This window comes from Podarcis tiliguerta (genome assembly GCF_965153285.1).
Source record: "Podarcis tiliguerta genome assembly, chromosome: 12".
Classification (NCBI taxonomy): domain Eukaryota; kingdom Metazoa; phylum Chordata; class Lepidosauria; order Squamata; family Lacertidae; genus Podarcis; species Podarcis tiliguerta.
Genome location: NC_139545.1, coordinates 7,135,468 through 7,151,004, shown reverse-complemented (window position 1 = coordinate 7,151,004; position 15,537 = coordinate 7,135,468). Strand labels below are relative to the sequence as shown.

The window sequence follows — 15,537 nt, the reverse complement described above, 5'->3', positions numbered from 1 at the left end:
AATTCATGTGGTTTTGATTAGGAAGACCGAAACAATCATACCAATGAGACAGTAGGTGAGAACTATGATCACTATTTCCATGGGGTAGCAAAACTTTTCTTTTTTGGCATTTTGTTACGGAAAAAATCGCTAGAAGAAGTCACTAGTATCACTCAGGTAACCCATGTTCTTTAACTTCAGCAGTAACTTAAGAGGAAATGGAAATGTCTCCCCCACTCTTTTTTTTTTTTTTTTAAGAAAAGAGCAAAGCATTAGGATGTATGCCAGAACACTAGAGGGCCCCTTTCAGGTGTTATTGATAGAGACTAGAGGTCTTAAATTGAAAAGGATTTTGAGTTTGATTGTAGATTTACTGTTCAACCTGAATTATGTTTGAATTTAGCTAAAACAGATTTTTTTTGGTGGGGGGGAATACCTTGGAGTGTTGAAGGTTACAGAAACCAATAATTTTCTAATTGGACTGAAATTATTCCTTGGTTAAGAACACCAACCCTTCCAAACTCCCAAGTTTGTGTCTGTCCTTAAAGTTGTTCTCTCTGTTGCACTCTTTGAAAGTTGCAAGGTTCATATTGTAATGAAATCCTGCTACCATCCATTAGATGGGCACAAACAGAAGAATAACTGAGCAGAAGTAAGAATGTACAAAAGCATCCTGAATCTTTGTATTGTATACTTACAGACATGGAAATTGGTTTAGCAAATTATATACTAAAAAGCAGTTCTATATTTCATATGCAGAGCATGCTTCCTAAAATATCAACATATTTAAATGTATATCTGTGATGCTCTGTAGCACTATTTGTATACCTTGGGTTTTCAGGTATTTTCCCTTACTTTTGTTCATGTTAGTGGCCAAGAGGCTGATACTGATGAATTGGAAGAATAGAGATATGATTCTGCTTAATCAGTGGCTTGACAACATGACAATATTGGCAACATATGAATGCACACCTTATAGACACAGACTTTCTTGGGATAAATATAATGATATTTAGAATGAGATTACATAGTATTAGGTTATTGATAACTATATGTGTATTAGGATAAGATTATACACATCACAACTAAACAACTAAACAACAACAAATACTTGTGCATGGAAACATAACTGAGCATTTTTTCTCTTTTTCATTCTTGTTTTTCTTTTGTTTTTTGTCACTATCTTTTTATCAATGAAATTCTTCTGATAAACCATTAATAATAATAGTGCAGTGGCACCTCGGTTTATGAATTTACGGTAATCTGCTCCAGAAGTCTGTTCGTAAACCAAAACCATTCTTAAACTGAGGCGTGCTTTCCTTAATGAAGCCTCCCGCCACCAGTGCCCTTCCATCATTCAGCTTCCATTCTTAGACCGAGGTAAAGTTCGCAAACCGGGACACTATTTCTGGTTTTGCAGAGTTTGTAAACCGAATCGTTCTTAAACAGGACTGTTCTTAAGCCGAGGTACCACTGTAATAATATTGTTCATAATGAGTGTTCATTGCAGCTAAAAATTATTAATTTAGATTTGTTGTTAGTCTCCTATGTACTGTATACATTTGCATGGATTAATTTCTGAATATTCATATGTTGTTGGAATTTTCATATGTTTGGGGTACAGTGGTACCTTGGGTTAAGAACTTAATTCATTCCAGATGTCCATTCTTAACCTGAAACTGTTCTTAACCTGAGGTACAACTTTAGCTAATGGGGCCTCCCGTGGCCACTGCACGGTTTCTGTTCTCATCCTGAAGCAAAGTTCTTAACCCGAGGTACTATTTCTGGGTTAGCAGAGTCTGTAACCTGAAGCATCTGTAACCTGAAGCATCTGTAACCCGAGGTACCACTGTATCTGGAACTTTAAGCAATCCACCAAATGTTGACTTGAACCATTAATATTGATTGGTTTAGCATATTTACCCAGCTGAATTCCTTACATATCAGAATGTCAGAGAAACTATTATGAATCAAGCCCTTTGCTATATTATTTAATCTTTTGGATTAGATAAGTACTTGCTATTTAACAAGTTTTTTTCTTCTTCCAAATTTCAACAACTGGCTATGCATTTATGGGAGTGTATGTATTTATATGGAGATAAATATAAACAAACTCTTTCTATTGTTATAAACAATAAAATCTAAATTGAACAGAAGCCACATATCCTGTCCTATAATTTAAAAAACATGTGTCCTGTTGCAGGAACCTAGGGAAAGTCATAACTCTAAAACAATTCATCTGTTCAAAAATGCTTTAAGAATTCTACATGTTAAACCTATAATTCTGTTTAAAATTATTGAATTTAGTAATAGGAAGCATTTGTTCATTGGCGTAAACTATAAAGAGTTTACATTTCCTAGAAAGATGGATGAGTTTTACTATTAAAGCAACAGGAAAGTCTTAAAATTACCACCACTTGGAAATCTGAAACTAACTTGAAAATATCATGAATTAATGTGTTGTGATGGGAACAAATAATCAAATTTAAGCTGTCAGGGAAGCTTCTAGGCAGAGGCTTAAAGGAGTAGAATCTAATGATATGATATATTTGGTCTTTATCACTTACAGTTGTAGAGAAAATGCAAAAGAAAAAATGGTATTACTTTGAGGGGTTTTTTTAAAATGGTGATGTTGTAATATGGCTGTTTTTGGACTATACTTCTGTGACTTCTACACTTCAGGTTATTTTTTGTAAAATAGAAATGATATATACATTTTCTAATATGAAAAGATTATTTTTCATTGGTTAGCTACCTTCCTTTAGATGTCATGATTAATGTGCTGTTTCATTCTATTTCATGTTTAATAAGGGAAACAGGATTCTTTTTAAAAGTGATGGAAATACTTTTTAATATGCTGATTTACGATTTTGTTAACTCAGACTGCTAGCTCTTTTTATTAAAGCTCTTGGTATAATGGAAATGTGTTTCCGATCAACAGTCAGTAAAAGAATAAAATAACTTTTACACTTTGAGATAATGCACCTTATGTTTAATAAGAGTTTTTTTTCTTTCAGAAGAGGCAGTTTTATTTGAATTTGGAAGGTTTGATGTGTTTGTGGAGAATTGCTTGAAACTATATCTCCTTTGTTAGAACATTAGTAATATAACTGCACAATGTTGCAACTACAATAAGAGTTTTCCATAAAACAGAGATACGTTCGTTTGTATGTTAGGGATCAAGATTGAATAAATGAACGAAATCAAACTGAGAAATTTCTAAGTGAACTATAACTTTTTATATAAGGTATTTTATTTTAAATTGTCTAGGCTGCAATTCTACGCTTTCCCCCAAATGTAGATGATGGGGCTTAGGGCAGGCATAGGCAAACTCGGCCCTCCAGACGTTTTGGGACTACAACTCCCATCATCCCTGACCACTGGTCCTGTTAGCTACGGATGATGGGAGTTGTAGTCCCAAAACATCTGGAGGGCTGAGTTTGCCTATGCCTGGCTTAGGGTGCACCACATCTGTCTCTCTGCTGGGAAGGGGGTGTTCTCTGTAGTGGAGGCCTGAGCTCTGGAGTAGCTGCAGCTGGTGGTGCTTCTGTCAGTGGTAGCCAGTGGAAAACGTGAAAAGGGGCATTTGTGGGTGACCTTGGCCCTTGGGTCACTCAGCAGTGCTGACCTGATGCAGAAAAAAGCAAACAACACTCCCCCCCTCCTGCCTATCCAGATGGGGGGGTATAAATAATAAGTTGTTATTATTATTATTATGGTGCATGACCCTGGTCTGTTAGGCCTGGTTTGCTCCCTAAGAGTAACACAAACAGAAAACACATTGTTGCACAAGGTTGTCCGTAGGTGGGTGGAACAATCCCAATACAGTGGTACCTTGGTTTATGAACTTAATCCGTTCCGGAAGTCTGTTCTTAAACCAAAGCATTCTTAAACCAAGGTGTGCTTTCCCATAGCAGTGGGGGACTCAATTTACAAATGGAACACACTCAACAGGAAGCGTAACATGTTCTGCTTCCAAGGCAAAGATCACAAACCAAAACACCTACTTCCGGGTTTGCAGCATTCTTAATCCAAGTTGTTCATAAACTACGCTGTACTTAAACCTAGGTACCACAGTATTAAGAACCTAGGCCACATAAAATTTTACACTTCATAAGGAACAGTACGAAACTTCGGGTACAGCACAGGGCAAGACATTGAAGGGGACCTTTTTTGTTATAATGTGGGACTCCTTGCCCTAGGAACTTCATCTGCCTCTTGTGCTGGAAAAATATTGGTAAATAAATTTAATAATTTTGCAGTAGTCGGTCGTGTTCAGTTACGTATTCTTCAAAGGATGTACAAGTGATTCTGTAGTGTGTGTTCAGGAAATACATTCAATTTTAAGCCTATTTTCCCGCAAAATGGAAGACCTTATACACTGCTTCCTTTTTTATTTAGGTCGTGACTTGATCTGTATACAGTCTGTGGATGGAATGCTTATGTTATTTGAACAAGAAAGCTATTCATTTGGCCGTTTTCTACCTGGTTTTCTTCTTCCTGGCCCGCTGACATATAGCTCTCGAACAGATTCCTTCATTACTGTCGCTTCCTGCCGGCAAGTTGAGAGTTACAAGTACGTAGAGATGTCAAACATGTAACATTTTATTTTGTATTTGTTGCCCTTTACTGTTTACTTACATCAAAATGGTCAAGTATTAGGGAGGATGCATCTGAAACAAAAAACACTGTACTGATTTAATGGTCTGCTTAGGTAGGCAACTGGTTTTGGAAGTGATTACTTCCAGGTATCCTAGAAATTCCAACAGCAGCGAGTACTTAAAAAAGTACACAAACACCTCATTTTCACTCCTATCCCCAAATGTCCAAGAGCTGCTTTAGATGTTTTCTGCACATAACCATGGGTTTAGATCCAGTCTTAGTCATGCTCAGACTAATGTTCCATTGATTCCATTGGGTCTGTTCTGACCATGACTATGTCTGGATCCAACCCATAGTGTAGGGGGAAATGTTTGTTTGCACACGTTTCTTTGTTTAAAATATTTATAGTCTGCCTTTCCATACCTCTCCAATATCAACAATAGAAAACCTTTAAAACCTTTAACTTCCCTAAGATAAAATCAAGTAAACATACCCACCCAGCCAGTTAAAAAACTTTCTTTTGCGCATGCAATGTATTTGTTGAAAAGAATATGTTTGGCTGGAAATCAATTAAAAGTCAATATTCTCATTAAAGATATAAATATGTAGAAATATAAATTTGCAGCTGTAACTCTGTGTCAATAGACGACACAACTCATGTACTCATTGAATGCCCTTTTTATAACGCTCTTGGAAATAACTACATCCACCCATTGTTAAGATCGCAGATCTCTTGCAAAGACTTGTTTTCTGTTGTCTGATGTTGAGAAGTGTATATCCTTTAGAATATCCAGATTTCTTATTAAGGATCTACAAAATTGTGTAACAAAATTTAAAGGCGCTATGGTAAATGGTTTAGCATCTAAAGGTTGGGGAGTAGAATTCTAAACCACTATTAGTAGCAGTATTGTTGTTATTATTTTTATGCGTGTAATGGCTGTTTGCTAAAATGCAATAAACTGAATTGATTGATTGAGGGCTATCCAGGCAAGACACATTTAAAATTATTTGTTAAGAGTCAAACTTGCAAATGCAGTTATTCCATTTCATAATAATAAAGGATGGGAGTCTAGAAAATAGGTTTAAATCAGGTTTTTTATGCACTCTGAAGTAATTTCCCAATATGAAAGTATTAAAAACTTTTAAGAGATACTGTTTGTTTTTTCAATAGGTACCAAGTGCTTGCATTTGCAAAAGACGCTGAGACCCAAGAAAATGAGCAACAAAAGCGTGGGTCAGGAAAAAGGCTTGTGGTAAATTTGCTGCTTCTTATGGATAATCCGTGATGCTCCATAGATACTAAAGGATTTAAAATATTAGTTTATAGTTGTGAAGGATTCAGCTCTATTAATGGACTTCTGTTGATACTGTCCCTAGCCCAGCAATGATGTTTGTGTTTGATTTTCCTGCATGCTATACAGCACTTTATTATTTTCCTCCTGGCATGATGGAGTGTTGCCTTTCTTGAACTGAATGGTATTGATGGCAACCAATAAAGCAAAGAGAAATAAAACAATACAAATCACAAAATGAACTGATGTTAGGTAGTCAAGATATGTAACTCCTGTGTTAGCACGGCAGATTATGACACTCTGTACTTATTCTCTTTACAATTGCATTCCGTTTATAACTTCCATTGTAACAAAGCTAGCTATGTATGGGTAGTATCCAGACTAAGTTAGTTGCACTTTGTTGCAACTTATTTAAATGGGACGATATTGCCAGGTAAATTGGGTTAGGATTGCAGCCTAAGTTGTTACATTTTAAAAACAAACAAATTTGTCCCATTGATTTCAGTGAGATATTTAACTAGTTTAGCCTGAGCCATCCTTGTGATATGATTAAAGTGCATTGATTTTATTTTTTCTTTAGGTGGACTGGGTTTTAAACATTGGAGAGCAAGCGTTGGATATATGTGTTGTTTCCGTCAACCAACTTGTTTCCAGTGTGTTTGTGCTTGGGGAAAGAAACTTCTTTTGCCTTAAGGATAATGGACAAATTCGATTCATTAAAAAGCTTGACCACAGCCCAAGTTGCTTTCTTCCATATTCAGGTTTGTATATAGAAATTTGGAAGCAGAAATTGTGGCTTAGTATAAGCAACTTTGGACTATACAGTACTACCTGAACAGTTTACATCTAACCTAAAGTAGATATTTATCAATGTTATTTGCTCATAATTCTGTCTCTGATTTACCAACAAAACATTAAGTGATCAGGTATTTAGCTCTTTATATTTGTTAGCAGCAGATTAATACTGTTTTGAACTTCATAATTAGTATTCATCTGATATTTCACCAAATGCAGTAGGTGACTAAAATGAAATTCAGGCACACTTATGCGAGACAGCATATACGCCTGGCACCGGGAAATAATTAAATAAATAGACTTATACCAGGAAATGGTGCGAGAGAGTTGGAGAGTCCTCATGACTTGTAAAGAGATGTTTCCCAGAGCCCGAAAAGGACTTCAGTGAGGGCAGAGGAAGCCCCACAGAGACCTGAGACGCAGTGGGGCTTTGTTTACGCTGCCTAGCCTCCTCGCCTAACAGCTGATGTGGGGTAGTTCAACATCAGCTTTCCTGCACGTCTTCCAGCCGCCAGTCCATCTCTTAGCTTCAACTCTAGTTAAAGAGAGAGTGGGAGGGGGGGGGAGAGAGCTGGAGAGCAGGGGAAAGTGGGCATTTTGGGACTTTTTAGAGGGTGTTCCCCACTTTAACATATTCCCAGGCACAGGCACACAGGAGCCTGGGATGTAGCCCCCACATATGTGGCGGGGACACCTGTACTGGAAGTATAATAGTTTAATCAGGGCTAGTCTTACCATGCGGCAGGGTGAATTGATCTGCTTTAAGTGACACCAAGAGGACAAAGGAAGATGAAGACTTGGTGTCTGAGCTGTGAAGGAAGAGTTGGCCTTAGTTGACAGCTGTCCACAATTGTTGGTGACTGAAATTTTCTATAATTTAGGTTGTTTCCATAATATTCCCAGAATTTTTTCTGTTATTTAAGCAAAATAATCATAAACTCTGTATACCTTTTTGTACTTGTAATTAGTTGAAATTGGTTATTTCCAGGGTACAGTGTGGGGTTAGATAGATAGATAGATAGATAAAGTATTATATTATGAGCCCGGCCTTGGCTGGGGAGGGCGGGGTATAAATAAAAATTATTACTATTATTATTATTACTATTATTATTATTATGCCTCATGAAGGGAGAAATGGTATAAGCTTAAAGCAATTTGAGTGACAGATTGGTTCTAAACTCTTTGCATATATATTGTAGTGTCTGGAGCCGTAGTTAACACTCTAATTGGAAACCACAGTAGCATTCTACACGTTTATCAAGATGTGACTCTAAAGTGGGCAGCTCAGCTTCCCCATATTCCTGTGGCAGTAAGAGTGGGGAAATTACTGTAAGTACTAATGGCATAATTTTAGCTTAAGTTGTTTTTTTTTTTTCCATTCTTTTTCTGGAATACACTTTGACTGATTCTAATTTTGTTGCTCTTGACCAGCTGTAGGTAACAGTGCTGCTTCTGGAATTTTGAAAAAAAAATATCATATTAATTATTTGTATGTTTTAAATTAATACAATTGAACTTCAAAAAGCAAAGGTAAAGCCAAAAAATTGAAAGCTGTAATTAAGGAGTTAGGTAAAACGCAACACTGTTAACTGGGCACAATCCTGATATAGATTGGCAGCAAGCAATGAGGTTGTATCTCCTTTCCTACAGCCATTCTTCATAATGAATGGAGCAGGTAGCGCTGTGGTCAAAACCACTGAGCCTCTTGGGCTTGCTGATCGGAAGGTTGGTAGTTTAAATCCCCAGGATGGGGTGAGCTCCCGTTGCTCTGACCCAGCTTCTGCCAACCTAGCAGTTCGAAAGCATACCAGTGCAAGTAGATAAATAAGTACCACTGCAGCGGGAAGGTAAGCAGCATTTCCGTGTGTTTTGTTTTCCATCACGGTGCTCCGTTGTACCAGAAGCAGTTTAGTCCTGCTGGCCACATGAAAGCTGTCTGTGGACAAAGGCCAGCTCCCTCGGCCTGAAAGCAAGATGAGCGCTGAAACCCCATAGTCGCCTTTGACTGTACTTAACCATCCAAGGGTCCTATACCTTTTTTTTTTTTTTACCATAATGAAGAGTGGAGGGATATGTCATTGCTGACATTGACCACAGCAAAGGCTTACCAAGTTCCCTTTGGGAAAAAGAAATATAAAATAAATGTCTATACTGAGGTCCAGTGCGTTCTAATTCTCTATCCTGTGGTAGATTTAGCAATGATATTACAATTTGAGAGGTTTGTCTGGGTCTCATGGTGTAGACATGTGAGTATTGTTGACTGAGGATGCAAGGCTTGCGGAGCACTGAGAGTGTGATTTGAAGGTGTGTTAGAATTACAAGGTTGAGTACTGTATATTGGTTTAGAATATTGATGTGTTTGTTTGAGGGGATTAAACTCTGTAGTTGATTTTTATTACTTCCTGATGTTTAGAGGCTATTTTGTAACTTGTTTACTGTGACTTTTCCTTGTATTTTTTAAGCTGATTTTTATGTTTGTTTTATACTAAAATGGATGCTCTGTTAGTTGTGTTTCATATAATAGAAATTCTGATACTTTTTATATTTGTGGTTGAAGATGCCTATGTTTTGTTTACATATAAGTGGGGTATAAATTGTCCAAATAACACAACAATTTAGATAATTATTAAGCTTATTGGACAGATTTGTTTGATTTGTTGTAAACTGTTAGATTTTCCTCAAGTAAGCCTTACTGAGTTTGGTGGGATTTAGGATTTAGTGGGATTTAGGTTTAGGATTGCAATCTACGTGAAATTTTCTTATAGGTTAAGGTAAATTCTCTTGCATGCTGACAATTTAGATTTCTGATTTATTGCTTGCTTTTGAAAGCATTGCTTTTTGGGATGGAAGGAATATTTATTGGGAATGTTTTCATTAACCCTGGCTTCAGAAGGGTTCAGTGGTGGAACTAACTTTGGAATATGGCTACCAGGGGGTGAATAGACTTAGTCAAGTCATAGAAATAGTTAAGATATCTCTAGTTACTATCTTTTTTTGCTGGGGGGTGGGGGGAGTTGACATCTAGGAAGAACTCACCTGTCAATTCTGTTCTTATCAAATATTGTAGGTATATTACTCATTAGTGAAAGCTCTGTAGTTGCCCTTCATGGGAGAGAGGTTCTGCTGAAAAATGTTAAACAAAACTACAGACCTAAGTGTATCTTCAAAACAAATCCAGTGCTTTTTATTATAAGGAGATGACAGGTATGGACAAGTTAGTGAAAGTACATTATTTCACTTTTGAGAATATTATTTTACTGAGTAACGAAATAGCCTACTTCCTGCAGTTCCTGCAGAATAATTTTGAAACAATTTATTTTGGTAGAAATACTGTTAAATCTATGGAACATATAAAGAAACATCCGTTTGATCCAGTGCTCTGTGCACAAAGCAGCTCAGGTTGCTTGTGAGGAGCGCTTTTTAAAAAAGTTAAAATCCTTCTGTTTGGGTCTGAATCCACATCCATCTTCCAAACAGGGAATTGCTGGGATTTTAGCTTTTAAACAGGGCTCTGCACCAACAGCCCTGGCTGGTGAATTGGAGGGAGGAACTGCACGCTCAGAACTGCCCAATGTTTCCCATCCAACTGGCAATATTTTATTTATTTATTATTGATTTTATGTTCCACCTTTTCTCCCAAAGGAGTCCAGGGCAGCCAACAAGAAGTGATAAAACAATAAGAAAAACCACATTTAAAACACCTTTAAAATAATTCTAATGCAAGTGCAGACTGGGAAAGATCTAAAAAAACTAGTTGAAAGAGGAAAGTCTCTAGTTTAGTAGGTGCTGAAAAGGCAACAGAGGCAGTGCTTGTCACCTATTGAAGGGAAAGGTCGTACAACAATAAAGATCTGATTCATGAAGGTGGTGGTGGTGGTGGTAGTAGAAGTAGTAGTAGAAATGATGATGATGTAAGCACCATCATTTTCAAACAGTGCTGAGAAACAGATTGGTAGCCAGTGAAAATATTTCAGAACTAAGTTATGCTCCTAACAAGCAGCAGCATTCAGACTGTCCTCAAAGGTAGCCTCATGTATAATGCACTGCAGTAGTCTAGACAGGAGTTAATTGCTACGTAAGCTGATGAACAATTGTTTGCATGGTGGTTTAGTGTGGCGCTGTGGTCTAAACCACTGAGCCTTGGGATTGCCTATCAGAAGGTCAGCGGTTCGAATCCCCGTGGCAGTAGGAGCTCCCGTTGCTCGGTCCCAGCTCCTACCAACCTGGCAGTTCAAAAGCACGCCCCCAAAAGTGCAAGTAAATAAATAGGTACCACTCCAGCGGGAAAGTAAATGGCGTTTCTGTGTGCTGCTCTGGTTTCGGTGTTCCGTTGCGCCAGAAGTGGCTTAGTCATGCTGGCCACATGACCCAGAAAAACTGCGGACAAATGCCAGCTCCCTCGGCCAGTAAAGCAAGATGAGCGCCACAACCCCAGAGTCGTCTGCAACTGGACTTAACTGTCAGGGATCCTTTACCTTTTTTACCTTTTAAGTGTAATAGGAAGTTTAAACAATATGCTAAGCTGTTGGGTTTTTTTTTTTGCTGGAAACATTCTCTGTAGTTCAGCACAGTCAACAACAGACAAACATGAATGTTGAAGCTAATATAACAAGTGAAATGTGAAGAAATGTGAACTTGTGGGTGGAGTTATAAAGAAAACCACTTCACATACAGTCTTCATCATCATCCAGATGTAGAAAAATTCTTTGGTCTTCATTCCAGCCCATCTGTTACTCCTTCTTACAAGGTGACATCACCACAACCGTTAAAGCATCATCATATAAAAATAGAAAAACTCCCATATTAAAAAAATGGGAATACCTAATACTTATTGCAGTATTTTATAGAAGAAAGATGGCAGTATTCAAAGTTTCTTTTTCTCAACAGTGCTGGTTTAACAGAAGTTCTGCCAGTTATGGCACACAGTGAGAACTGGATGACTTTATGCGTTTAATGTTTTCAGTATAACAGAATGTGAAAAGTTTAAACTGAATGGTTTCTTTTAACAATTCCAATTTAAATCTTAAGTCCGTGTTGAGGTTTTGCTGAATAGAGTACATTATACTTAAGTAGCACAACTCTGTAGCTGCATATGATCATATATATGTTATTTTTAAAAGACTTTTGACTAGATTATTGTACTTTCTTAATTAAAAAGGCTATATGCAAGAGTTGTGAAGATTATCATGGAAATATAACACAGAATACCTTTACTTTCTCTTCTTTTTATTTTGATCAGACACTGATGATGCAAAGTTAAAATCATAGAATTGTAGAATTGGAAAAGAACCCAATGGTCATCTAGTCCAACCCCCTACAATGCAGGAATTTAGGTTACCCTCATTGCTTAACTCTTCCGTTTTTTTCTGTTGTGTGTCTGTTGACATCATATTCATATAATACAGCCTTTACTTGTGGTTCGAGGACCTGACCCCCGCAATGTGGAATGAATACACAAGGACACGTGATATAAGGTTAATGGGCAAGAAAAGGCCACAACTTTATTGATTACAGCAGTGAAAAGGTATTGGCTTAGGCATTGGATGTCCAAAACAAGGGGGGTTTATTCACCAGTAGGTGGAGCCTGTTGATGCTAATCCAACTATAGGCTCTCCCCTGATGTCACCGAGGGTTGTGCCATGGCCTCCCGCCAAGCAGGCATCAGACAGAATACACGACCGCCAGATTCCTTTAACGGAATACCCAAAAAATTGAAGGCATAGGCGATGGCCACACCTAGCCCTTCAACACACCACAACACATTATTCCAATGCCTAACCTACCCACCAATACCACGAAAGTTGTGACGATTGCTACGAGGTAGGCGAAAAAACCAAAAAGCCTAATACCAAATGGAAAAATTCCTACCAGGCCCCCGGACAACCAGGGCGACCAACCTAAGGTCCATAGCAAGGCCAAGGAAAAAACTTAGACCCTGAGCTAAAAGGGAGTGGAGGGTGGGTGACTCGCGACGGGACAACGGAGAGGGAGGCCGAGGAGGGGCTGGTGCTCCAGCATATAGGCTGCTGTACATGCCCCCCTCGGCAGCACCTGGTTGGGTGCCTGCCGATGGGCGTGGGCGCCAGCCAGGTGAGTGGGGGAGGCAGGGGGCTAACGCCCCCTGCTAGGGGCGGTGCTCGGGCTGCCGCCCACAACCACTCCCCTCTCTTCCAGGGAGGAGAGTCTTTATGATATAATGTAGCCTTTCCTTCCCAAGTAATTCTTGAAATCCTTCTGGGTTTCATTAACAGCGCTTGCCTGCACTTGCCTACTCTTGAGAAAGTCCCATTGTGTTCTAGTCTTACTTCAACAAGTGGGTACAGGATTGCAGCCTAAGACACATGACATTATGTTGTCGTAAACTGATGTGAGATCTCTGAATATTTTTTTCCCCTTTTTACAATTATATTTTTCTTCCTTACCTTGCTACATCGTCTCTGTGATGAAAGTCAGTATGTATTTATTTAAAAGTGAGCAGGGAAGCAGCAAATCTGCAGTGGGTTGCTGTTTTTAGGCAAGGAATCAAGATTCCTTTTGGACAGCCTGACATGACCTCCTTCTGGATAACAACCTACTGATAAGTATGGCCAGAGATCCAACAGATGGGCATATCTGAAAGAGCCACATACAGAAAAGGCAGAGGAAAGGGGAGAGTGAAAGGAGCTCTGACTCCCCATGGCCAGGGAAAGAGTCTTGGAGGAGAGTAACTGGGCCATCATATCTGCCTTTCTTCTAGCCTGTGGTACTCTAGCCTTGCCCCACATCTGACAATGTGTTCTCAAGGAATAACTGTTTGCTGGATAAAGTTATGGGACAGTTGTCACATCTGATCAACTTTGCTAGGTAAAGGTAAAGGTACCCCTGCCCGTACGGGCCAGTCTTGACAGACTCTAGGGTTGTGCGCCCATCTCACTCAAGGAGGCCAAGGGCCAGCGCTGTCCGAAGACACTTCCGGGTCACGTGGCCAGCGTGACATCGCTGCTCTGGCAAGCCAGAGCCGCACACGGAAACGCCGTTTACCTTCCCGCTAGTAAGCGGTCCCTATTTATCTACTTGCACCCAGGGGTGCTTTCGAACTGCTAGGTTGGCAGGCGCTGGGACCGAACAGCGGGAGCGCACCCCGCCACGGGGATTCGAACCTCCGACCTTTCGATCGGCAAGCCCTAGGCACTGAGGCTTTAACCCACAGCGCCACCCGCGTCCCTAGTGATCAACTTTGCTAGTGGTTCATTAAATCATTTGTTATATTGTATTCTTGAAAGCTGCTTTAAATATTATTTAAAAACAGTACATAAATTATAAACTAAACTAAATTAAAATTTGACTTCATGGCCAGGTGGATGAGCTTTGCAACAGCCATCCAATGTGCCTTAGCTTCTGAACTCATAATTGGAATATGATGAGGTGCATGAGAGCTAGAGTAATCTTTTGTACCTTGTAAGCTTTCTACTTTGTTTTTCAGTCTCTTGTTTCTTACCCAAAACCTTTGCAACAGGGAGAACCATGTTTTAAATATATGATATAGGGACATATTGTCAGTGTTTGTAAAAAGCAAAAAAAGGAGGAAAGGGTTCTGACCTCCCTTTGTCTCCTCGTCGGCACAAAAAAAAGTCCACGAGAATATCCTTGCAGAGTTTTATTATCAAAAGTCCTTGTGCAAAACACGACTGAATAACTATACACACCAGCACCAACCAACCCAAACACCAGCCTCAGCACAAACTAACATTTCTCACTTTATATATACAACTTGCTGCAAGCCGCTGAGTCATGCTGACCCAGCTTTATTCGCATTAAAGAAACAGCGGCCATTTTAGCTGTGACACCCCTTCTGTTTCTTAAATGCGAAAAACCCCAACAGAAACAATACATACATACATTATATACATAAACCCAGTTTTGTCATCAATTCATTATGACATGTTGCTGGCAAAGGCTTGGTAAACAAATCAGCAATATTATCTTGTGATTGACAATACTCCAGTTTGATCACCCCATTCTGTACACAATCTCTCACATTCGCATGACGGATAGCAATATGTTTTGATGCGGATTTCATTATTTCCGAGCCCGCTAATGCAATGCAAGATTGACTATCTTCATACACTTGGATAGGCAAACCTACTTTACAATCTAGATCTTTTAGTATCTGTATAAACCACATGATTTCGTTGCATGCTAGCGATAGGCTCCCATATTCTGCCTCACAGGATGAGGTCGCAACAAATCCTTGTTTCTTTGACCTCCATCCAATTATTGAATTGGCAAACATCATAACCATTCCACTTGTAGATTTTCTAGTAGCTACACAGCTTCCCCAGTCCGCATCAACAAACACTTCTAGTTTTTCATCTTGTGTACTAGATATCTTTAAACATACATTTAATGTCCCCTTTAGATATCTGATAAGCCTTTTCAAAGCACACCAATCAGCAGTACTGGGTTTAGATACACGTTGGCTCAGAACATTTGTAGCACATGCAATGTCTGGCCTTGACCACTGGCTTAAATACAACAGTGATCCTATTTTTGAGTGATACAACTCAGGCTGATCAAATTCATCATCACACACTGTCTTTGGGAAATCTGGTGTCATGGGAGTCTGAACTGGCTTGCAGTTTTCCATGCCAAACTGCTCTATCAAGCGAAGAATTTTCTCTTTCTGGCTCAATAGGAAGCTTCCATCTGCTTCCTGCCTTACTTCTACTCCCAAGTAATTGCTTACAGGCCCTAAGGCTTTAAGCTTAAACCTCTTTTCCAGTTGACTTGTGAGCTTCTGGATCTCATCTGTGGAACTCCCTGCTACAAGCAAATCATCAACAAAGACTAAGAGCATTAGATATTTGTTGCCTGTCCCCTTAGTGTACAG

General features: G+C 39.0%; 1 protein-coding gene across 7 annotated transcripts in view; it reads left to right on the top strand.

Annotated features, from left to right (window-relative positions):
* The window catches only part of BBS9 (Bardet-Biedl syndrome 9), a 228,402-nt gene that overhangs the window by 11,501 nt on the left and 201,364 nt on the right, over positions 1 to 15,537 (top strand). For all 7 annotated transcript variants that reach the window (XR_014503855.1, XR_014503856.1, XM_083407022.1 and 4 more), the window contains exons 6-9: positions 4,381 to 4,555; positions 5,753 to 5,834; positions 6,454 to 6,634; positions 7,868 to 7,997. Coding sequence is in view for 5 of the 7 variants with exons in the window: in XM_083407022.1 (XP_083263148.1) it covers positions 4,381 to 4,555; positions 5,753 to 5,834; positions 6,454 to 6,634; positions 7,868 to 7,997 (568 nt within the window). In the remaining 2 variants the exon portion in view is untranslated. The remainder of the gene's footprint in view (positions 1 to 4,380; positions 4,556 to 5,752; positions 5,835 to 6,453; positions 6,635 to 7,867; positions 7,998 to 15,537) is intronic.